Source organism: Pelophylax lessonae (assembly GCF_965119305.1).
Source record: "Pelophylax lessonae genome assembly, chromosome: 2".
Classification (NCBI taxonomy): Eukaryota; Metazoa; Chordata; class Amphibia; order Anura; family Ranidae; genus Pelophylax; species Pelophylax lessonae.
This window is the reverse complement of record NC_138769.1, coordinates 229,337,645-229,363,355: the sequence shown is the minus strand read 5'-3', so window position 1 is coordinate 229,363,355 and position 25,711 is coordinate 229,337,645. Positions and strand designations below refer to the sequence as shown.

General features: G+C 40.1%; 1 protein-coding gene across 3 annotated transcripts in view; it reads right to left on the bottom strand.

The window, feature by feature from the left end:
• Positions 1-1,160: 1,160 nt before the first annotated feature.
• Positions 1,161-25,711, bottom strand: part of SYT6 (synaptotagmin 6) — a 690,138-nt gene continuing 665,587 nt past the window's right edge. For all 3 annotated transcript variants that reach the window (XM_082248504.1, XM_082248506.1, XM_082248505.1), the window contains exons 6-7: positions 17,726-17,876; positions 1,161-2,207 (exon numbers count right to left, since the gene is read on the bottom strand). In XM_082248504.1, coding sequence (XP_082104630.1) covers positions 2,136-2,207; positions 17,726-17,876 — 223 coding nt within the window. In that variant the 3' untranslated portion in view covers positions 1,161-2,135. The remainder of the gene's footprint in view (positions 2,208-17,725; positions 17,877-25,711) is intronic.

The following is a 25,711-nucleotide window of genomic DNA, read 5'->3' as shown; positions in this document are numbered from 1 at the left end:
TTAGATCTTTATGGCTGCTAATCATTGTTTCTGATTATAATTACCAAAAATATATATGATACATAAAAATATACTAGCTGCACAGACAGTAACAAACAAGAACACGAAGTATGAAAGTATGTCTAAAAACACATTTTCTTTCTATGGGTAAACATATTATTAAAACCATTTTATTTTATTTAATACCACATTGCAAAGAGCAATAATGTTCAAAACCAACCCGGTTGTAGGTTTCAATAGTTTAGAATCAGGCTGTTTTAAAGCTAATTTCTCATTGATTCTTGCAAATTACTGCACATCACTGCTTTTGCACTGTTATTTAAATAAATCATGGTATGTAACAATCTTGGATGTTGGCGGTCCTTAGTGCAAAAAATGGCGTGAGAAAATTCCCATTCTAAAAAATGTAAATAGTTACGGCTGTGCACCTAGGGTATCCAATTATGCCATTCTAACTTTACTTTCATTACAATTTATATTGAGTATGCACAGCATACATGTAATATATACATAATTATGGTACACATGCATCTAGTATTGTCAAATTGTTCTGAATGGTAAATATATACTTTAAGAGTACCCTACATCAAATAGTGACTATAGGTGTGGTGTAACTGCAATTATAGATCTTGTAATTTTTACAAGGGACAATTCTAGCACCATTAGTTCCCTCCCCGAATAGCTGAAGACTATAAAAGAGATCACTGAAAGTGTCAAGTAGGCTATGACTGAGGGCTGAAATTTTTATTTTGTTTTAAAGGTTTTAATAAACTAGTGTTTTACTTTCACTGGCCTTTTGAAATACCAGTTGTTCTAAATAAGCAAATTAATATTACTGATAAATATGTAGTTTGAAGTTTACAAACTCTAACCTTAACCCTGAATTATTTTGTATCCTAACAACATTTGCTAAAAAGAGTGCATGGTATTGGTTTACATGCTCAATCATTCCAAGCTGTTAAGAGGCTATCTAGTGAGCCTACCAATGGAATTTCTTGGACAAGAAGGCTACTTTTTGGGGTTTTACTGGCACTTTAAGTGTGCACATTTAACAATAACTGAATTCACAATTCGGATGACTGGACAATATTATACAAGTTACAATTGCAAAGAAAAAATAGTATACAGACTTATAATGAATATAATTAATTAAAAAAAAAAGGTAGCCATAGTCTGCAGTGTGATGAGCAATATAAACTGATGTGCAATAATAGGTTATAATGAAATCATAAGGTTAGATCTGATCATAGAAGGGCATGGTGAACCTAAAAGCACACTACAAGGAACCTACAAAACATTCACAAGCAAAGGGCTTGCAAGTGACATGCAGAATGTTTTGTTGACATTTTGACCAGTGTCTTTTGATATCACTGCAATCTGTATTGATTTCCTGAGTACTGAACAGGGATCCGGTATGTGAGGATCTCCTAAGCATTAAGACAACTGAATACTCATGCATTCTTAAAATTTCCATGAGTGGGGTGTAAAAAGACCAACTCTCATAAAAAGACAAAAGTTGGCTTCATTGAACAACTAAACTCTCCCGTGAATGTTATTGTAAGCATCAACAAAGCTCAAAATGTAAAAGCATAAATATTGTCAATTTACACAAAGTAATATCATCAAAGACAACACACATTGATGATATATCACATATAAACAAGAGTTTTCCTTTATAAATATTAATCATTTTTTTCCTATGGTCCTTAGTGTCAGTGGATCAGTGACTGATTATAAACACTCTCAGCCACTGCCAATACATCTTCCAAATTTCCTACAAAGAAGAACACTTCAATGTACATTCATTGTCCAATAACAAGAATTATTTCATACAATAAAATTGTACCCCTTCTCTTAGATTCTAAAATTGGTCAGTCTGTCCTTGTAGTCCTTAGTCCAAGCGAGGAGTTAAATGATTAAAAACACCATAGTATAACATACTTAGGAGACAACAGACCAAGACAAAACCAAACCACTTATATACTTGTCCTGTTTTTGACTTGAGCTCAGTAAAGTCCGCCAGACATTTTAGATTTGGTGACCAGCTGTTTAAGACTTGAGAGCTCTTCAGCAGGGTTCTTGAACAAGACTTCAAAGGTTGTTACAAAATTTTCATTTCCGGACAACTGGTGATTTCAAGGAGTTGGTGGAGGCTTTGGGGATGGGCATGACCCCTGACTGTCAAAGCTAGCAGCTCGTCCTTGCCACTGTGGAAAAAAAATATATGAAAATTAAAGAAAAATGATTGGCCCTAGCGGAGTTTACATTATGTGTAGACAAAATATAAAAACTAGAAAATCCAGTACATCTCTGCAAAACATGCACATTTCCCCATGTTCTGTTTAAAATGCTACAAGTACAAAAAAAATACCTGTTTTTCCTGTCAGATATCCAGGGAGTGCCTAACTAAAGCTTGGTACACCCTATTTGATTTTTTTCTGTCCAACACAGCGGGTAGAACGAAAAAAAACTGTCAGCTCCAGTTGGAGTAGCTATGCTAACTGTGCAAAGTTAGTATAGCGATCTCCCCCACTGAGCTATTGTGTTCTGACAGGGGGTTTGGCCCCCCGCCAGAGCACTCCGATCACTCCGATCAGCTGAATGTGCTAATCTGGAGTTGGTTGGCTGCTGGGTTTCCAGCATGCATGTCCAAACGGCCAGCTTCTGTCGGATAGACCAACATACACACAGGCCGAATATCGGTTGTTTTTTGAACCGGCAAATGTCTCCTGACATTTGGCCTGTGTGTACCCGGCTTTACTATTTGCTATTTCAACTTTGCCTCTGCTGTATTGAAATCTCAAGCAGTGTTTTCAGGCATTAGTAACCATTGTTTTATTGTCTGTGTCCTCTTTTAAGAGATTTCCCATCACAGTGTGTGTTGGAGTTGGACTTACAATCCTAATTCATTCTAAAAAAACCCCAGAAATTATTATTCCAGAAAAAAAGGCATTTTTGACTCCTACAGATTGGGCTCCCATTAATTTCAGTGGGGTTTGGGTTCGGCATCTGAACTTCTTTGAAGTTTGCTGAACTCTGCTCGAACCAAAACCAGGGAAGTTTGGTTCATTCCTAATCACAAGTCATTTATAATGTTACAAAAGATGTATCCAGAAATCAGGACATCACTTCATTATACCACCAATAACAAGCAGCTAATGTTTCTCTTTCTTACTTCTTTGTTCACCAGCAGTGATTAGAATGCAATCATGCAAATTTACATCACAAATGCACTTATCTGCACCCTGGCCAGTAAGATAAAGTGTCCATCTCTCTTACATAGATAACACCAGACAGCATAAACTCCATACAGTTTACATGATGCACTCATTAAATTCAACTGCAGCCAAGCTATTGCTTCATTCTGCCATATTTGATGGGGGGGGGGGGGGGGACCAAGTAGTTGTATTGAAGAATTTCACTTATGGAGAAGTTTTGTCCGAATGCATTAACATATCCATAAACTACAAATAATAAAACAGCCACCACAGCAATACCTAGGTAATAAATGATTTAGGGGTAACAATAGTACATAGAACACCCCTACGAGGCTGTGTTTTATTGCAAGTAATGAACAACCATCTCTGCATCGCTCTACCAATCAGGCCGGTATGGTAGAGTGGCCAGATGGAAGCCACTCCTCTGTAAAATGCACATGACAGCCTGCGTGGAGTTTGCAAAAAGGCACCTGAAGGACTCCCTAACAATGAGAAACAAAGTTCTCTGGTCTGATAAAACAAGGATTGAATTCTTTGGCCTGAATGGCAAGCGTCATGTCTGGAGAAAACAAGGCATCACTCATCACCTGGCAAATAGCAACCATACAGTAAAGTAGGATGAAGGGAAGCATCATGCTGTGGGGATGTTATTTAGTGGCAGGAACTGGGAGACTAGTTAGGATTGAGGGAAAAATGAATGCAGCAATGTACAGAGACATCCTTGATGAAAACCTGCTCCAGAACGTTCTGAACCTCCCTCAGTCTGGGGCGAAGGTTCATCTTCCAATAGTACAACGACCCTTAGCACACAGCCAAGATAACAAAGGTGTGCCTACGAGACAACTCTGTGAATGTTCTTGAGTGGCCCAGCCAGAGCCCAGACTTAAACCCGATCTCTGGAGAGATCTAAAACTGGCTTTGCACCGACGCTCCCCATGCAACATGATAGAGCTTGAGAGATCCTGCAAAGAAGAATGGGAGAAACTGCCCAAAAATAGGTGTGCCAAGCTTGTAGCATCATACTCAAAAAGACTTGAGGCTGTAATTGGTGCCAAAGGTGCTTCAACAAAGTATTGAGTGAATATTTATGTACATTTGATTTTTTTCCTTTTTTATTTCTTAACAAACTTCTTTCACGTTGCCATTATAGGGTATTGTTTGTAGAATTTCGAGGAAAATAATGAATTTAATCTATTTTGGCATAAGGCTGTAACATAACAAAATGTGGAAAAAGCAAAATCGCTGAGGAATACTTTCCAGATGCACTGTAATATCTTCTTGTGTCATACCTTATGGGCTTCAACTTTTGAGATAAAATGCAAAACAGCAGGATCATATTAGCTGATTTTATTATATTTTCACACTTTATTTTTTACAGGTAAAGGTTTGTAAAGGTAAAGGTCTGTAATAAACATACTGGGAAATCTTCTACCTAACCTAACCTAATTTTGGTACCTTTTTCTCACACTTTGGGGATTCACACAAACAGAGATTAAAAGCTGGTGTCGAAAGCACGAATGCTTAGAAAGTATTGTATATTGTGACTTAATAGCCAAATATGTATTTTTAATAGTTTCGTTTAGGCTAGTGACCACAAGATTCTTGCTCCCCTCTCCCTGCCCTGGCTGTCATGCATTTAGGCAAGCTTCATGTTTCTCTGTAGAACCTGGCAAGGGAAGTGTGAACCAATGTTTATTATAAAGATTATCTAGGGGTTTATGTGAAGTGTAGCACTGATTTTTTCTGATGTTCTTATTGCAATTATTTGTTTTCACTACAGGGAACAAGAACCATTAAAGCAGCTTGTTCCCTTTCTAACTCAGGTATTAAACTAGACCAGGGATCCTCAAACTATGACCCTCCAGCTGTTGCAGAACTACACATCCCATGAGGCATTGTAAAACTCTGAAATTCACAGCCATGACTAGGCATGATGGGAATTGTAGTTCGTGAACAGCTGGAGGGTCATAGTTTGAAGACCCCTGCACTGACTGGACTGTTAGTTAGGCTGGGTTGTTAGAATAAGGAAAACACTGACGGGGGTCATCTTCTGTTGACATAAAGTCCTGATATTTAGTATTTTTTTTATTTTAACAGCTAAAGGCCCGTACACACTTGCAGATTGTAGGCCGAAAAGCTTCGGCCGACGACCGATCAGCCGATTTTCGGCTTGTTAGTATGATGCTTCCGACAGCTGACAGCGCACTTTCGGCCGAAAATAATCTGTCGTGCAAACATTAAAATTTTTGTATGCCGACACCAGAGCGGCCGATTGTTCGCCAGTCAATACAGAATTCGGCCGACAGACAGCAGATTTGCAAGACTGGGCATGCTCAGAAAAGAAAAAACACAGGGAAAGTTAACCATCACATGACATCACTTCTGCAGTTGGCTGTAGTCGGCGGACAAAATTCTTGTGCAGTCTTTTGCACTTTTCAACAGACACGACAGCCCGGGGACAAAAGACGGCCGATCGTTCGGCCGACGATCTGCACGTGTGTACGGGGCATAAGAGGGAAAGAGGTGGTGTCTTGGATATAGGATGAATTGATAATAGGCTGTCTGTGCATTTATTTAAGGTGTAAAACCTCAATTATCTCTGTGCCCCATTCTTTGGATCCAGTGTTATAAGAAAGATCTCCTTTAATGAGTGTTCGAACCATAGATAAAAATACTCAATATTCTATTCTATTTTCTTCTGGTAATATACTTTCTAAATAATTATTTTTTTTCTTCTTTTAAAATTTGACATTTTAAAGGAGTTCAATATTATTAGCAAACAGAAGAAAAATATTCAGTAAATCTTGTCTTGCTCAGTAGACTTAATGTTCAATTTGTATTCAAAAACAACATTGACAATTTCTGTCAGTATTGCAAAGTTAAATTTATGTCATGGGACATAAAAGATGTGAAAAAGTCAATATGCCTTTACAGAAGGGCGTTTATGAAAAGCTTCACAAGCAACAAAAGTGCAGACATGACATGATCATGAAAAATATAGTAATTAATTCATTAAAAACTCTTAGCATATAGGAAATCATTAACGTTGTTGTAGGTAACAGTGTTTAATCAGGGAAACATTGATGTCAATAGGGAGGTAATTTGTTTCAGCAAAGAAAAATAAATGATCACGCTTAAGTATACCTAATAATTATTTTCCACTATTAATCCAGTGTGTATGTATACTATTTAAAATGACAGTAAAGTCCATTTTTTTTTCATAAGACAATATAAAAAGATAATAATAACATACCTTACATCAGTGGTTCTCAACTCCGGTCCTCGGGACCCACCAACAGGCCAGGTTTGCAAGATAACTAAATTACATCACAGGTGATCTCATTTGCTGCTCAGTGATTGTGGTATTCTAGTCTGCATCCCCCAAGGTAATACTTAAAATCTGGCCTGTTAGTGGGTCCCGAGGACCGGAATTGAGAACCACTGCCTTACATGTATTAGCTGTTTTTGCTATAGATTTCCTCCTCTGAGTTTACTTTTGAAATTGTCCTCCAGTCGCGTTGCCACACTCCCCATTCTGTTTGTGCCCCCTGTGCCCTTGGGAACTATGGAGTGCCATAGGAATCTCCTCTACGTGGATCCCAGATAGCAAGGATAACTTGCCACAAATTTGTGGCAGTATTGAATTGTAAGTCTGTTAACTTGCTGCACATTTTCACTGGCAAGTTGTAGGCTTGCAGAACACTTGAAGCAAAAGTTCTACTTGAAACTTTTCCAATTTGTAGCAAATTTGTGTGGCAAGTCTCTAGCAAGAGCAAAGTTGCAGTGGTGAGTCTACAGCAAGAGCTCTGCAAATCTACAGCATGAAAATTAAGCCACAGTGACCCCTGTGGTGGGATGACTATTGCACAACATAACTCAACCAGAACCTGCAGCAGACTTGCAGAATAGTTGATCTGGAGCCATGCAATGCAGACTTGCTGCAATTGTGCAACTTGTGAAGCCTGGCAAGTCTAACAATAGCTTAGCAAGTCATTTTCAAACTTGCAGCACAATTGCTTGCTATCTGGCATGCTCCTGCTTTGAGCTACAGCTGTTCATGCTGCATTCTTAGCACCACACAAACAGGCAGCATGCCTTTGTTGTGGTGCTCAGAACTCTGCACAAACAGTTGTAGTAGAAAGCAGGAGAAGGCACATACAGGAGACTCCTATGGGACACTATAGATCCCGGTAGCAGAGAGGGCACAAATAGAATGGATAGTGTGTCACTGCAGCCAGGGGCATTTACAAAAGTAAATTCATATGAATTAATGTAAAGAAAAAAATAACAACAAATACATTAGGTTATGTTATTATTATCTGTTTTATTAAAAGAAAAAAAAATGCAACGCAAATTGGTGGGTGAATTCTCTTGTTGACTCCTAGAGCAGTGGTTCTCAATTCCGGTCCTCGGGACCCACTAACAGGCCAGATTTTAAGTATTACCTTGGGGAGATGCAGACTAGAATACTGCAATCACAGAGCAGCAAATGGGATCACCTGTGATGTAATTTAGTTATCTTGCAAACCTGGCCTGTTGGTGGGTCCCGAGGACCGGAGTTGAGAACCACTGTCCCAGAGGTAATTGAGGAAATTCATAAGGGGCAGTGGACAACCCTCAGTGCACTCCTACCCTCCATCCCCCCGACAACTGTGCCTTTAGCACTGAAAGACACATGGCAAAGGAGTTTTGTACTGGGAGGGGGGGGGGGGGCAGAGTCTGATGTGAAAATGAGAGACTAGCTTCCTATCAGGTCCACTTTACTTCTGATTGACAGCTTAAAGTGGTAGTATAGTCATTTTGTTGACTTTTACCTACAGGTAAGCCTATAATAAGGCTTACCTGCAAGTACAATTAATATTTCCTAAACCTGCATGGTTTAGGAGATATTTGCACTGCATGCAGCCGCTGATGCTCCGGAGGACCTTCAGAGTTCCTTGCCGGGAAGTTGCCGGAAAGTTAATCCCCTGCGCGCATGTGTGGGAGTGACGTCATCACGGCGCCGGAGCCGCCGAACCCGGAACAGACACCGAGGGATCATGTCCGCTCCCACAGCGGTGTCCGGGGGTCCGTGTTGGGGGTTTGTTTTAAGGTAAGTATTTCATAATGAGCTAGTATGTGATGCATACTAGCTCATTATGCCTTTGTCTTGCAAGGTTTTTTTTTTTTTTTGAGTATACAACCGCTTTAAACAGTGAGAGGATCCATAAATACTGTTCAGTCCAATAGTGGCTTTTATATCTGCCCACAGCAGTGCGTTGCCAATCAAAATTAGAGTGGACCTGATAGGGAGCTAGTCTCTCATTTCCCATTAGGCTCCACCCACCCAGTGACAAATATTTCCCCCAAATATGAGCATTGCCATGTTTGGTTAATGACAGCTGTATCCCTGCATGTTGCTTGGTTCATAGCTGCACCAGCTTTAGAAATGCATGTTCAGGGTGTGCCCCCCCCCCCAGCTCTTTGTTTGTCTGTTATGTATTCGGTCTGACCAGACTTCTGGGGTTGAGCACCCCACCCTCCCACACCTGTACTCTATCAGTGTCCACTAGCAAGTAGATATAGGAGGAGTCCCTTATAGTGCAGTTGCACATCTCTCCCAGTAAGGAGTAAGTATCTCCAATGGTAGAGGCTGGATTCATCCTTTTTTTTATGGATAGTGTAGGACCCACTGACAATGCGGTACTTTGACGTAGTGGTGGGCTTGAGCACGATATGGCCATGTGGTGGGACTAAATCCCCATTTTTATTTATTGATTGCCTTTATATTTGATAGTCCTTTTTATTTGCATGTGTGCGCTATTCTCTATAAATATACATGTTGCTTGGTTCATAGCTGCACCAGTTTTAGAAATGCATGTTCAGGGTGTGCCCCCCCCAGCTATTTGTTTGTTTGTTATGTATTAGGTCCGACCAGACTTCTGGGGTTGAGCACCCCACCCTCCAACACCTGTACTCTATCAGTGTCCACTAGCAAGTAGATATAGGAGGAGTCCCTTATAGTGCAGTTGCACATCTCTCCCAGTAAGGAGTAAGTATCTCCAATGGTAGAGGCTGGATTCATTCTTTTTATGGATGGTCTAGGACCCACTGACAATGGGGTACTTTGACGTAGTGGTGGGCTTGAGCACGATATAGCCATATGGTGGGACTAAATCCCCATTTTTAATTATTGATTGCCTTTATATTTGATAGTCATTTCTTTTGCATGTGTGCGCTATTCTCTGTAAATATGCTTATTAGGATTAGCTTTCCGCCAGGGAATTTCCAAGCCTACAGCTTAAAAGACTGGGGGACATCTGTGCTGGAAGCTTTCACATACATGAGCCAGCACATGAGCAAGAGCACAGCCTGCTCTGAGTACCTCTGTATACCAGCTCAGAGTATGTCCTATTTACCGCCAGTTTCCTAATCTCAGAACGGTTGTTAATTCTTTAAAGCAGTAGTAAACTGCTGGCTTATTTTTCTTTTTAAACCTACAAGGTAATGTCATAATGTGTTAGCACATTATGTAAAACTTACCTTAGAACAAAGCCATCCAGCGATGCGCTGTCTCCACTGAAGGCGCTTCCATCTTCACCAGGTCTTCCTTCCTGGTTTGCGGATTGCAGCTGTGTGAGCGGGTCAGAGCCACGATGATGTCACTCCAGTGCAAGCATGCGGGAGCTGCCATTTATGGCAAAGGACTCTGAAGGAACGGCACGGGTATGCCATTCCTTCAGAGCGAATGCGCCGGTGACATCACCGGCTGCATCTACAGTAAATATCCCCTAAATGGTGCACGTTTACGAGATATTTACAGTACCTATAGGCAAGCCTTATGGAACTGATGTTAAACATGAAGGCCTGACTCGCAGTCTCCGCTCTAATTCATCCCAAAGGTGTTCTATTGGGTTGAGGCCAGGACTCTGTGCAGGCCAGTCAAATTCCTCCACCCCAAACTCCCTCATCCATTTCTTTATGCACCTTTCTTTGTGCACTGGTCTAAATCATTTGGTGGAGGGGGATTATGGTGTGGGGCTGTTTTTCAAGGGTTGGGCTTGGCCCCTTCATTCCAGTGAAGGGAACTCTTAAGGCGCCAGCATATCAAAACATTTTGGACAATTTCATGCTCCCAATTTGTGGGGATTGGGATTCCCACAACATTTTTGTTCCAACCTGACTGTGCAAAAACAAGGTGCATAAAGACATGGAGGAATGAGTTTGGGCTGGAACAACTTGACTGGTCTGCACAGAGTCCTGACCTCAACCCGATATAACACATTTGGGATGAATTAGAGCAGAGACTGCGACTCATGCCTTCACGTCCAACATCAGTGCCTGACCCCACAAATGCGCTTTTGGAAGAATGGTCAAACATTCCCATAGATACACTCCTAAACCTTGTGGACAGCCTTCCCAGAAGAGTTGAAGCTGAGCAAAGGATGGGCCAACTCAATATTGAACACTATGGACTAAGACTGGAATGCCAATAAAGTTCATGTGCGTGTAAAGGCAGGTGTTCCAATACCTTTGGTAATATAGTGTATTTAAGTAATTTCTTAAGGTGATAAGCATTGCGCACAGATGTGGATTGGTGTTTGTCCTTGATGGCAAATTGCAGGATATCACCATTGTTGTGTTGAATATCACAGACCCTTTACTCATTGGATACTATAAGAAGACTTGATAACTTATCATATTTGGATGTGGTTATATGGAATAGAGCACTGAATATGTGTTTTTTTTATTATGTATGACACACTTTTTAGTACATATTTGCATTATATCTGTCTATTACATATTTGTTTCATGGTTTGTGGGACATCACTTGGAAACTTTTATAGAAATTTATTTTTCTAAGGAGTATTATCATTGTAATACTTTTTGATTTTAGTTATTGTGCACTTTTAAAGAAGCAGCACACCCTGTTATATATATATATATATATATATATATATATATATATATATATATATATATAATTTTTTTTTTCTTTTTAGTGATAAAGTACACTAATAGGGTGGTTGCAGCAGTTTCATATAATTTCTTTATAACATCATATAGCAGTGCAAGAGTTTGTTCTAATTGTTACAGGAGTAAGAACTACCTGAGTTTGCCACTGACATTGGTGCAAGTGCTTGCCTGTATTAAGCACAAGTAGTTTCAATGGAAACTACCACTAGAAATCTATTGTTAGGGCTGTTTTGAATTCCTCTGAATGCGCAGTGTCCATCTGCCTTAGTGGCCTGTAAAGGTTCTCTCACTGGACTATTAGATAGCAGTTGATGAGGCTAGGTCACCACATCTGGAAAAGTCAGGCCCCAGTAAGGCATTGGTTCACACCTATGCAGTTTGCTTTTGATCCATTTCTGCAGTGCTTTTTTGTGGTGCATTTTGCGTTTTTGCACATGCGCTTTTGATACATTTTTTCATGTGTTTTTTTGATGCGTTTTGCATTTTTTTATGCTTTTTTTAATTTTTTGGTCAATTTGTTGTTGGGTAAAAAAAACATAAAATTCAAATAGCTACAAAAACACACTACATGCTTTTCTGCAGCTTCTCCATTGAAGTCTATTGAACCAAAAACACACTGTTTAGCTTTTAGAAAAGTCCCTGACCCTTTCCAAAAACGCAGCGGCTGAAAAAAGAATAGATGTGAACGTGCCCAATAGGAAATCATGTAAAAATGACTGTAGTGCGTTTCTGCAAAAAGCAATTAAAAATGCATAGGTGTGAACCGAGCTTCACAAAATAAAACTAAATCGGGAAATGGCCCCAAAGGGGTTTGTTTGGTTTCAATATTTTTTTTAAATAAAAATGTTCAGTTGTCTTTTGGGAAAAGGCTTTTTTTACCCACTAAAGGAATCAGTGGGCATCTTTACTATGTTTACTTTTAATTGTTTAAAATTCAGTGACATTTAGATTAAATGTGGACTAAATAGGTCAAAACCTCCAACTGCCACAAGCTTTACTTCTCTCCAAAAGGTTTCCATTTTTCTTTTATGTTGAAAGTGAAATAGTGAAAAAAGAAAGTGAAATTCTTATTGCACATAAAGACTTGGACATATTTATTGAATTTTTAACAATGAGACATGAAGTTGCGCTTTATTATTTTGTGGTGTAGCTTTAAAGTTGAAGCTCAAGGGTGACATCATGGGCATCCGAATAACTTTTTTCAGGGGGGGGGGGTATCATTTTAAGGTCACCCATGCTTAGCCCCTTTTCACCCCCATAGATCCCCCTTTAGAGCAGGCAAGGGTCTCCCATAGATCCCCTTTAGAGCAGGGACCCCATAGGTCCCCCCCTTTAGGGCAGACCAGGCCAGGGTACCCCTTAGATCCCTCTTTAGAGCACACCAGGGTCCTCATAGATCCCTCTTTAGTCTTACCTTTTCACCTATATTCCCTGTGCTACCAGGTTTTCCTGTACCACCAGGTACTCCAGGCCCTCCCTACAAAGAATATATATATATATATATACTTAGCCAATATGACCCCCTTTAAAGCAGGCCAGGATCCCCATAAATCTCCTTTAGAGCAGACCCGGTTCCTCATAGATCTTTAGAGTAGGCCAGGCCAGGGTCCCCCATAGATCTCCCTTTAGAGCAGGGTCCCCATAGATCCCCCTTTAGAGCAGGCCAGGTCAGGGTCCCCCATAGATCTCCCTTTAGAGCAGGGTGCCCATAGATTTCCCTTTTCGAGCAGGCCAGGAAATTTCCGCTTGCCCCCTCTTGCAGACGCCCATGGGTGACATTGCTATTCAGAACTTATTTCTGTATGAATGAGTATTGCCACATTGGTGAGCTCCTTACTGTTCTCCTGTATGCCTGCCTAAACTGTTCTTACTTCAGCACCCAATGACAATGTCAGGGTGGCAAAATAGCAGCGTACAGCAGAACCTGTTTATTAACCATCTATAGGCATAATAGTTCAACTTCCTTTTTTTTTCAACAGTAAAATTCTCCCTACACTGCACTGCAATGGTTATCTGTCTCTGCCTTGTGGTTTGTTTCCAAACAGATTATAGTTTAGATGCACAAATGGTTATCAAAAGGACTTTATTGCATAGATTAAAGTAGCTTCTGTGCATGAGCAGTCGTTTTTTAGTAGGGCGGTAGTTTGACTCCTTTATTAACCTATTAAGCACTATAGAGACTCTATCTAATTATTCTGCAGCAACAATCAGTGGAGATGGTCTGCGGAGGTTCCACTTTGTTCTCCAGCTACTAGTTAGTGGCTTATAGTGCTATCCATTCCTTCTCAAAAATTCCAGTTTGCAGGGAATTATTTTAATTTAATAATTATGTCATTAGTATTACAATATAGCAGTAGCACAAATGGATTAACTGAGGCATTCATTTTGTTGGTCAAACCCATAATCTGCCTGCATGTTCATTAGAAACTTACGACATTAACATATCACGAAGCACTTAGTTCTTCATGCTTCAGTAATTTCATTGTTACCTAGAGAACTAACAGATTGCTTTTTTTTCGGGAAATTCTGATCCAACTCACAAAACAGAAAGATCTGAGCAAATGTTAAGTTTCTTTTTTCTATATAAAATAATTTGGTGCCCAAAGCTGCCTGTCACTGTCTTTTAGAGCAATGTTTCTCAACTCCAGTCCTCAAGTACCCCCAACAGGTCATGTTTTCAGGATTACCCTCAAATGAAAGGCACTGAAACTGATCAAATCACCTGTGCACAATAATGGAAAGCTTAGAAACATGACCTGTTGCGGGTACTTAACCACTTCCCGCAAAATCACATAGCTCTACGTTGGCTGCAAGAAGTGGTTGTACCGGGGTAAAGCCTGCAGCTAGAGGCATCATTTTTTAGATGTGGCGGTCGGCTTTCAGGTGGTAATGGCTGATGCGGCTCGGGAGCCTTCTGCGGCTCTGCCCGGGTCTCCCGCCCCACCGGGAGACCCGAGTAAACAGCTGGTACCTCTGCCAGCTGGTTGGAGTCCCGAATGAAGCTGGATTCAGCTTTGATTGGTTCTCCGATGATGTAACCCAGAAGCAGCATTCATAATGTCACATCCGGGTTACTCAGCGGCCAAAGGCACCTAATTTTAAAAAATTATAGTATTTAAAAATGAATACATTGAAGTGCAGTGGAGGGGTTGGGGGTCTTTTAGACCCCCGATCCCTCCATAAAGAGTACCTGTCACTGCCTATTGCTATCACAATGGATGTTTACATTTCTTGTGTGAGCAATAAAAAAGATCAGATTTTTTTTTTAAACCTGTACTAAAATGAAAAAATTAAATAAAATAAATAGGAAAAACATTTTTTTTAAAGCACCCCCGTTGCCATGAGCTTGCGCACGAAAGAAAACGTATACGGAAGTTGCGCCTGCAATGAAAGTGCAGTTCAAACCACACATGTGAGGTATCGCCGCGATCGCCAGAGCGAGAGCAATAATTAAAAAAATTAAAAAAGAGTTGCCCTGTAACTCTAAACTGGTAACCGTTAAAATTTTTTAAAGCGTCGCCTATGGAGAATTTTATTGACCGTAGTTTGTCACCATTTTCCACGCGTGTGCGCAATTTTAAACCATAATATGTTAGATATCTATTTACTCGGCATGACATCATCTTTCACAATATACTAAAAAAATGGGCTAACTTTACTTTTTAGTTTTTTTAAATGCAGTGAAATGTATTTTTTCCAAAAATTTTTTTAAAGTTTTAAAGACCGCTGCGCAAATACCGGGTGACAAAAAATATTGCAATGACTGCCATTTTATTCTCCAGAGTCATTGCTAAAAAAATATATATATAAAACAGATTTTAACTTGTAAACAACGTGTCAGAAATGGGCTCGGTCCAGAAGTGGTTAAGGAATGGAGTTGAGAAACATTGTTTTAGAACAAGTTGATAACTTAATATGGCCTTTTCCCCCACTATATTACCTTTTTTTAAATCTGCAGTTGGGTGGTTTTCTTAAAGGATGAGTTAATCAAAAGCCACATGAATGACCATGCCCACTCTTATAAAGGTCATGGTCTAGGAATTAAGTCAGTTGTCCAATTTTTCTTTTTTTCTTTTTAAGGGATTCTGTCTTTTTTTAGATATATAACAATACAGCTCATGACTCTTGAATATTTTTTTTACTAATTGAGTAAATGAATATGGTCACTTCTACTGCTGGTCTTGCGATGAACTGTTTGACACAGAAGGCAATGATTAACAAGGCATGGTAATTGGTAGAAATCATAAAACCAAGTATATCCTTATCTACCCAGGTCTGATTGCGAATAGTAAAATATCAGACTATTAAAAGAGCCAACCCTTAACAACCAGTCCGCCACCAGCCATGGTAGTTTGAAAGCTCCAGATATCCTAGCACTTGTCAGTACTGTGGAGAAGCCATACGCTATATTATATTACAAGAAGCTCTTTGGGATAACAGTAATTGAAATATTTTTTCCACTTTATTCTAAAAAAGCTCTTCTCAGTCTTAATGTTTTCATGTAATGAAACATCGGAATGTATTTTAAATAGGCATTGCTTTGTAAGTATAGGAAGCAGGACTATTTTAAATGTATCTCCCAATCCATACAGTTGATGACTATGCTTTGCAATCCAGCCTGTGGTTTGAGAGCATTGTAGGGACAATCAGGCTCTTGTAAGAAAATATAACAACGGTTATGTTAACAGCAGCATTGAGAGCCACTAGATCTTTTTAAGTGAAATAAAGTACCATTAGCAATCATTCAAAAATATACTCTTATAAAGCCTAGACAAATTTAATTTCCCAGCAGCTGTTTTTTACAGTGCCACTTGAAAACCTCATACATCCCCAGTGTATGTTTGAAAATAGCATTATAAAAGCCTCAAATGCAAAGCTCAGCATTACGGGGTCTATTTATTATATATTTGCTTTGCGAACGTCTCCACATTCCTTCGAAAGTCAAGAGTAATACCCATAATATTTGTAATATGTGTGAAAGGTTGGTTTCCATTTGTTCCCTTTCATTCATTCTTAAGAGTAAAAAACCCTTAAGAACATTCCATCAGAACAGTTAAAAAACCTTCAATCAATACAGAAAACACTATAGGCTAAACATTCAACAGAAGAGGAAATATATACTGTACGTCTGCACTGAAAAATCAGGGGTTCATTTATAAATTGTGACTTGCAGATTCACCCAAGGCCCACCACACTTTTACCGACAAATCATTAGCTTTATTAATAAAGCATACTTGCTATCATTATTAGCCAGTTCAATTACCCCTTCAAGGGAGATTTGTTGACATTTTGATTTCATCTGTTGCAGGGTCAGAGAAAGCAGTGACCTGCAAGTGCATTGTAGGCATATTATATTGCCAAAAAGTTATTTTTACTTCTCCTGTACAGTACTCCAATCTGCAACTGAAAATAAAATTGGAACCCATATTTTCCATGTATGGGGTGTATCATTTCCCTCTCCTCGTTGCCCTGTTACAGGTTTGCTTTAAATGCAGGTTCCTGTAAAATGCGTTTACCACAATAAACTGGCAAATACAATGATTTCCTGCACTTATTATACACTGCCTGGCCAAAAAAAAAAAAAGTCGCCACCTGGAATTAACTAGCAACTAACTAAACTAAGCATGCAGTTCCCATCCCATTGGATAGTTACTGCATGTGCCTAAAAAATGAGGTCAGCTCACTACCTGAATATACTGAATGACCAGGTTATTCCATCAATGGATTTTTTCTTCCCTGTTGGCACGGGCATATTCCAAGATGACAATGCCAGTATTCATCGGGCTCAAATTGTGAAAGAGTGGTTCAGGGAGCATGAGACATCATTTTCACACATGGATTAGCCACCACAGAGTCCAGAACTTAATCCCATTGAGAATCTTTGGGATGTACTGGAGAAGGCGTTGCTCTCTGGTCCTCCAACTCTCCCATCATCAATACAAGATCTTGGTGAAAAATTAATGCGACACTGGACAGAAATAAATCTTGTGACATTGCAGAAGCGTATCGAAACAATGCCACAGCGAATGCATGCCGTAATCAAAGACAACTAAATATTGGAGTGTGTGACCTTTTTATTTGGTGGCGACTTTTTTTTTGACCAGGCAATGTATGTTCAAATGCATATTTGCCACAGATTTACCCTATACTTGCATTTACTCAGCTTGGCATTCATTTTTTGTAGCATTTGCCAGCTAGTTTATAAATACTAATAAGTGATGGCAACTGTGGGTAATTACGAGGCAGCAACTTGCATTAGCCATCGTTTGTGAACAGACACCACAGATGCAGCTTTGACCAAGGAATGTTAGATATATGCAAGATAAGCCCCACTGTAGAAGTATTCTGTAGACAGAGCTGCATTCTGTTTACATAGCTGTGTCTGTAGATAGCCAACAGCAGCAGGAAATTATGAACATTAGTAATAATGTTTTTATTACTCTGCTCTACAATATTGAACTTCTTAGCAGCTAGGCTTTTACTGGACATTTTTTTTTGTTTCATCCACTTGCGTATAACATAAATTTCAAAAGGGGAATAATACAACAAACCTCTTTGAATGACTTCTTCATCTCTACCAGTGGATGCCAATGGGTTATAGGCTTGCGTGGATATGCCAGCATTTCATTCCAGTGGTCTCTTCCAAGTCCTTCTGTGCTGTTACCTACTCTGCATACACCGATAATTTCATTGTGGCCAACCCTAATAACAATGAAAGAAAATGCTTACAGTTGTCACTCCAATTTAATGTGCCTCTGAGCACGTAAAGCCATTCTAGAGTCACCAGTTGTAGCAACATATTCATTTTTATATTCAAAAGAGGTGCCGCGCTTTTAAATGCTAATGTTCTAATATCCCTTTAAATCTGTTTGCATAGCAATTTTCTAAATCAGCATATCATATCTACCATATATAACATTAAGAAAACAAAACAAACAACGCATCAGTCAATAAAGTGTCCTTTGTTATGAATTCACTTGCATATGCTCAATCTTTCATGAAAAAAGAAAAGAGGAAGCCACATGATCCTGTGGCGTAACATGTAGAGAACGGGCCAATCTGAGTGTTTTTATACTTAGTATTAATAAACTGTTTGTTTTAAAAGATAAAGCACTATGCCCAGCTTGTGTTCATATTTCCAAATGACTGCTTCCTTAATTAGTATTCACCTCTATGTGCTCAAATCTTCCACATGCATTAGTGATAATCCCATTATCCGATGTGCCCTTACCTGGGGGATTATACCAACCAATAGTCTATTTATGCTTTTGTCCCTCTCTGGCGATCTGTTTTGTGCTGTTTCACTCCTTTGCTGGCAATCTTGAGATTCGAATCCTCCTTCTCTTATACTTATCTCCATGTGCCCAAATCATAAAGAGAGAAAGCTAGACATAGTGCAGTATAAAAACAATCAGACAGTATTAGCACAGTATGCTCACAATGCACGCCTCTGCGTGACGATAGATGGGCCCCTTCCCTATGCATTACGCCACAGGGTCATGTGGCCTCCTCTTTTTTTTTTTTATTAAAGATTGAGCATATGCAAGCAAATTCATACCAACGGACACTTTATGAACTGATGCACTTTTTTTTTTTTGGTTTTTTTTTGGTAATGTTATATACAGTGTGGTTTGAAATGATATTTGATTTTGAAAATTGCTATGCAAACAGATTTAAAGGGATACTAGCACATTAGCATTTGGGAGCGCGGCACCACTTTTGAATACAATTTTGCACATTGATACAAGTTTAGAGAGTATGTATAGGTGTGAGCGATCTGCTTAGTAAGTTTTGTAGTCTTATAGCACTCAATAGCGCAGCATAGCAGCGTTCAAGTACACCCATTTTTAACATATTAATCTTTGCAGTGGCACAATGCTAACTTATACAGGATTTATGTATACTCTAGTAAACGTGGACTTGATTCTATATGGTGAGGCTGTGCTGACGTCTTGGTATTGGTCACTGCGCTTTCCTTCACAGATTCAGCGTTGTGTATCCGGAAAGAAAGATTGGAACACTCTACCACTCAGTCCATCTTGAGAATATAGAGCCCAGTGTCCCTCAGCGTGATCATCTTTGGGATCTAAAGGCACCTTTTGATCATTGTGAGAGCAGTGATCAATTCACTCTGGTAAGAGGCTTGAAGATATGTGGTGGAGGTGTAGGATATCCTTGCTCACAGAGTGCCGTTCTGTAATCATACACCAATGGGCTAAAGGTGTGGTCTCAATTGCATTCTGTTTTTCAACATTTTGATTATATGGACTTCATTTTGATCTTACCTTTATATATATATATTAGCGCTGCATTTTATATATTATTCATGTTATCATTTGATGATTGATGCCAGCTGCTATATTTTAGCTTAGATGCTCGGTTTTCTTTTTACTCTATTAGGATTTATATAGTGCCAACAGTTTGTGCAGTGCTTTATAACATGAAGGCAGACAGTACAGTTACGATACAATTTAATACAGGAGGAATCAGAGGGCCCTGCTCATTTGAGCTTACTTATTTTGTCTCATGGTAATATAAACTACATAATACTCTTAATAAAGAATGTGTGCACCTTGTAACACAAAGAACCATCTACACCTTCTTTGAACTCTCTTGTGAAAAAGTTTTAAAACCAGAGACTTATTTTTTCTTTCTAAATGCCTCACCTGCATACATCTGATCTGTTATAGTGCACATATGCTGCCTTCCTGCCATAGGTTATAGAAAAATTTAGTTCTCAACCAACAGTAGATTAAATCCTTTTTCAATTACTTTTGTGTTTCCCGATGAAGCTTAACCGCTTGCCGACCGCCGCAAGTAGATTTACTGCGGCGGTCAGCCCCTGCCAGGCAGAGTAACGTTAATTAACGTCACTAGCCTGGGAGGGTCTGGGGAGCGAGCGCGCGCCCGCGGAGGCGCGCTCCCGCGCGGTCACGGACCCCCCCGTGCGTGTGACCAGCGGACCCGATGTCCGCCGGTCACTCGGCGATCGTCGGGGGAGAGGGAGAATGTCAGGCAGCTTGTGTAAACAAGCCACCTGTCATTCTCCTCGGTGTAAAGACACTGATCACACAGATCTACTATGTAGATCCGTTGATCAGTGTCCTTACAGCTCAAGCCACAGCCAATCACAGTAGAAAGCACGCCCCTAGGGACACACACAGCCCCTCCCTCCCAAATAAAGTTAACCCCTTCACTACCAGTGTATTTTTACAGTAACAGTGCATATGTATAGCACTGATTACTGTAGAAATGTCAATGGTAACCCCAAAAGTGTCAAAAATGTCAGTCAAGGGTCCGATCTGTCCGCCGCAATGTCGCAGTACCGCAAAAAAAATCGCAGATCGCCGCCATTACGTGTTAAAAAAAAACAACAAAAATGACAAAAATCTTTCCCTTTGTTAGTAAACGCGATAACTTTTGCGCAAACCAATAAAAATACGCTTTTTGCGATTTTTTTTACCAAACATAGGTAGGATAAAACAAATTGGCTGAAAATGTTAAAAAATTTTGATTTTTACATTTTTTTTTTGGGGAATTTCATATAAAAAAATGTGAAAAATATTGCTATTTTTGCAAAATTGTCGCTCTTTTTTTGTTTATAGCGCGTGATCAAAAAATCGCACAGGTGATCAAATACCACCAAAAGAAAGCTCTGTTTGTGGGAAAAAAAGGACGTCAAATTCGTTTAGGTACAGCGTTGCACGACCGCGCAATTGTCCGTTAAAGTCACGCAGTGCCGAATCGCAAAATACCCCCTGGTCTTTTAGCAGGAAAATCCTCCGGGGCTTAAGTGGTTAAGCTTTTTGTGTCACTTCCCTGCCTTAAGATGCCACATTTGACAGTGAATTAACATCATCATGAAGCCTATTCATTGTTCAACTAGCAGCCAGGTAATGCAGGAGGCAACAAAGCACAAATAGGAATTGAGGAATGGCATATCTGTGCCAATCCTTTTGGCAGGTAAACAACTGTGATATCATCACATATATTTGGTATCTATGTGAGAAAGTTGCACACACACATCAGGTTCAACCTTTCTCAACTGAATTCCATCATTGAATTCCATTCCACCACAGATCATGTTAATTTTGCCATAGGCTGTGTCATATAATAGCTAAGAGCTTTATAAATCAGCGTTGTTCAATAAAAGAAAGAGGTATTTTTGTGCTCAAAATATAATGCAATTTTACAATACTGAAATGCTTTACCCGGTTGATGCGAAGCTGGCTTTTTTTAATGATAGATCTACTTTTAATTTTATTTTCCATTCAAAATTCAACTGCCATTGGCAATTTTGTCAAGATCTTTCTGTTTAATGACCCTCTGCTTCTGCGTTTTACTGTTTCAACAGAATATTGTGCCATAAGCAAGATGGCAGCATGTAGGGTGTGGGTTGGTGCGTACAAACGTTTATGTAAATAGGGGTCATCTAAAAATGATTTGTATGGACACTTTGATTATGAATATGCAGGTAAGTAATATTATTATTATTATTATTACGCTGTCAGCTGATTCATCTTGCCAGCTGTTTTTTGCTTCACCTTACCTGCATTTGTTCACTTTAAGCCCCCTTTTTAATAATGTTCTTTTACAAGTCAGCTTAGTTTTCTATCCATTTGTCAGTTCTTCATTTCTTTGCAAACATTCCCCATTAATCCATGTATTCCCAACTCCTGTACCATGTTATTATAAGGGCTAATATCAAATGCATTAGTAAAATCCAAACATATCATATATCACAGTGTTTTCAGCACCCAGATTTTAATCTACTTTGTTATAAAACAAAGCTGATCAGGCTTTACTGCAATGGTATTTAGATGTTAACCTGAAGTTCTAATTTATATTTATTGCCATGCCTGATTAAATGGTAGTTTTATACTGTCATGAAAATGTATATTCTAATAGCAAGCTTTAATGACGGTTTACATAAGGTACATTCTTTCCATGATGACGTTTGCTATACTTAGATGTGGACATAATTTGGAAGCCAGTATTCTTCTTAAAGGACAACTCAGCTTTTGTCAAACAAATGAATATAGCATAGTGCACCAGGTAGTTATAATGAACACAGACCCTAATATTTAAGAATCAATCTGGAAACGACATGGGGGAATAAACAGCTTTTTCTTCAGAACAGAAAAAAGTAGGAATCTGCAACAAGGTTTGTTAAAATCCTTGTCATGCACATTGATCACTCAAAGGGGATTGTTTTTTTTTTCCAATAAAAGTGAAAATGCACTTTAAGAAATACTTAAAGCATAATTGCATCTTTAGTGCAGCTACACTTACACTGTACTAAGCCCTCTTCAAATCAAATGCTCACTTTGTACTGATCAAGCAAAATATTGTCCACAAAACCACAAAACCACTGAGAAACTTCTAAAAATCATTTAGAGCCAAACTGCCATGGGTTTGCTTTGAGCAAGGTTCAGAAAATGTCAATGATGTTTGGATGCTGCAATTTAACTCCAATAAAATAATGGTAACAAAAATTTTTGGGCTAACAGGCAAAGGGTTATCAAATAGGATGGGAGGGGTGGTCACTCTCCTGGGGAAAATGTAACAATCCCAAAAAATGTTAAACTTCAATTTGGCCGGGGGCAATGATTTCCTAAAACACTGACATTCACAAACGAAAATTGGTTTCAAATTGTTGGCAAATAACATTTCCCTTTTGGCCTCTCTTTAAAAACAAAAGGCTTGCATAGAGAAAAATTGCATAGATGACTGCAATCCAGACCCAGGATACCCCATGCAAAAAAACAAAAAAGCATGAGGGCCCCCAGGAAATTCAAAATAGATCTGTCAGTTTAAGGGGTATCCCCATGCAAAAAAAATGAAAAAGGAGTAATTAAAAACCATAGTAGACCCTTAATTCAAGCATGCAGCCTGGATGCTCAGCAAAGGGGGAGTGAGCCCCCCTCCTGAACCATACCAGACCACTTGGTCTCACCAGGGGAGGTGCCTTGCCATGGGGGACCCCCATGTTGATGAGGATAAAGGCCTCCTTCCCACTACCCTGGGCCAGTGGTTGTAGGGGTCTTTGGGTTGGGGGCTTATCAGAATCTGGAATCCCCTGTTAGAAAATGTTAAACAAGGTGGCCCCAGATACTGCACCCCCTACATGAATAAGTAAGGCATACCTAGTACCCCAGAAAAAGGGGAGTATAAAGGGAACTTGTAGGGGTGCCCATCAAATGGGGCTCTTATAGGAACAAGCAGCGGTATATTTTGTTAAGAAAGATCTTTATTAAAACATGGACTTAAAACAATATGCAAAAAATCACTAGACCTTCACCACAAATCAATAAAACAAGTATGACAATGTTGTCAAATACACACTTCCATTCACACCTTGTACTGGGCAGCGGGGGATGGTAGGGAACCATGGGGGTGATGGAAGACCCCCATGTCAGATAATACATTTCAGTTTCGATACAGTCCTCCTCCTTGATGGATGTATACTGAGCTCAGTATGCAAGTTTTTTCTTGAGCCATAAGCCCCCTATTTTTTGGAATCCTCAATGTATATATATTCTATGATTGTCTGTGTGTGAATTGCATAAAGGGGGGTTCACCCCTATCTGGATTTGTGGTGACGGTGTGGTTATTTGATGCATATTGTTTTAAATCCATGTTTTAATAACTTTTTTCTTAACAAGATAACATTCCTAATAGAGCCCTCCGAGTTCCCATCATACTACCCTTTTTCTTCTGTATTTATTGGCTCTAGGAACACCACCCTCTTTTTGGTGAGTCGGTAGATAAATTGGAGCCTACCTTGAGTGAACCACTGTTTTTTTATTTATTTATTTATTTTTTTTGCATACCTAGTACCCCTACTCAAAAAAAATAAAATAATGTAACCTAGAAATAAGGACACCCAAACCTTCGACAAGTCTGTTATTAAGAAACAAAAAATCCTCAAATAATATTGTGTCAACATCACTATCCAATTATGGTCAGAGACCATATTTAGGCAATGTTGTCACTGCTATCCTCACCCCTTTGCTTAAGTGGCAGGGAATTCCCTGAGACTGCTGGAGAATCTTGACAGCAGGAAGCTGTCATATATAGAATCAGTAGAATTAAAGTTTCTTTATATGATGCGTGGGTCCCACTGAACAGGGGGCCAAACAGGCAAAGGATTGGGCATTTGTCCAAAAGCACGTACAGCCAAAGTTTGATCCAAACCGACGGCTCATCCCTAATCTTAAAAGACTTGAATTGAGAATGCACAGCAAATGAGAAGCACCAACCCAGAAGATTTTGACAAGCAGACCTGTGGCTTTGTAATCTATATCTTGCTAAACTGAGTACAGGTATGTATAAGACTGGCAGAGGCAGCCTAGTATGGAGAGTGTAGTAACACCTTAACTAAACAAATACATTTTTAATCCCTTCATGCCAACGGAATGCAAATATGTGGCCTACGCTTCAGGGGGTTGTACCACTGGGATACCTGCAGCTAGAGGTATCAACCTACTACCGGTGTTTAGAGCAGACGGTTGGCTTTCTTCTAATAACAGCCACTCAGTTGTCATTACAAGGAGCGGAAGGGGACACGGGAGGGGACACCTTCCACAGCTCATCTGTGTCTCCTGTCTCACCAGGAGACCCGAGCGACCAGCCAGGACATCCGCCAGCCGACCAAAGACCCGAACAAAGCCGGATTCGGCTCTGATCAGGTCTCCAATGTAAAAACCCGGAAACTAGGTCATGACATCACTTCCGGGTACTGGAGCCTTAAAGGCGCTAGATTTTAAAAAAAGTAAAGCGTTCAAAATAGCCAAACTTGGCATTTTGAATGCTTTTAAGTGCAGAGGAGGGATTTGGGGTCTTTAAGACCCTGTATCCCTCCATAAAGAGTACCTGTCACCAGTGGCGGCCCGTGCATAGGGGGCGCCAGGGTGCCGCCCCCCCTAAAAAAAGAAAAAAAAAAAAAAAAAGACAAAATGAACAATAAAGTTTTAAAAAAAAAAAATTTGCGTTCGCAAACCTCGCCGCCGCAGGCCTATGTGGAGGCTGGGGGTGGGGGGGTGGGGTGGTTACGACCCACAAGAGGCGCCGATTGGCTGCCTTTTGGGGGCGTAACCTGGGCGCAGGGCACATTTCTTGGACACCCCCACTTCGTGGATTCCTGGCTGTGATTGGTCCAGTCTCCAGCCTGGACCAATCATACAGGACATCCTGGGTGACGTCGCATGGGGGCGGTGCGTCAATCACTCACCGTCCCGGCCGTCACCTTCCCGCCCGCCTTCAGAGCCGCTGTCGGTGGAGAAGTCTCTCCGGAGTCCCGTCACCTCTGCAGCAGCAGCAGACGCCAGTGAAGTCGGCCCGGTCCCGGTCGTGAAAGAGCCAGCCCAAGACAAGCAGGTAAGTGATAACTGGAAGCAGCCTCAGTGCCTCCTCTCTCTCCTGTGTGCGCAGGGCCGGCCCTACAATAGGAGCGGAGCGCTCCTAGTTTGAGAAGCGGGGAGCCCAGCCCAGCCCTGGACAGAGTGACCGAATGGGAGTCCGCCGGGACTGGAGGC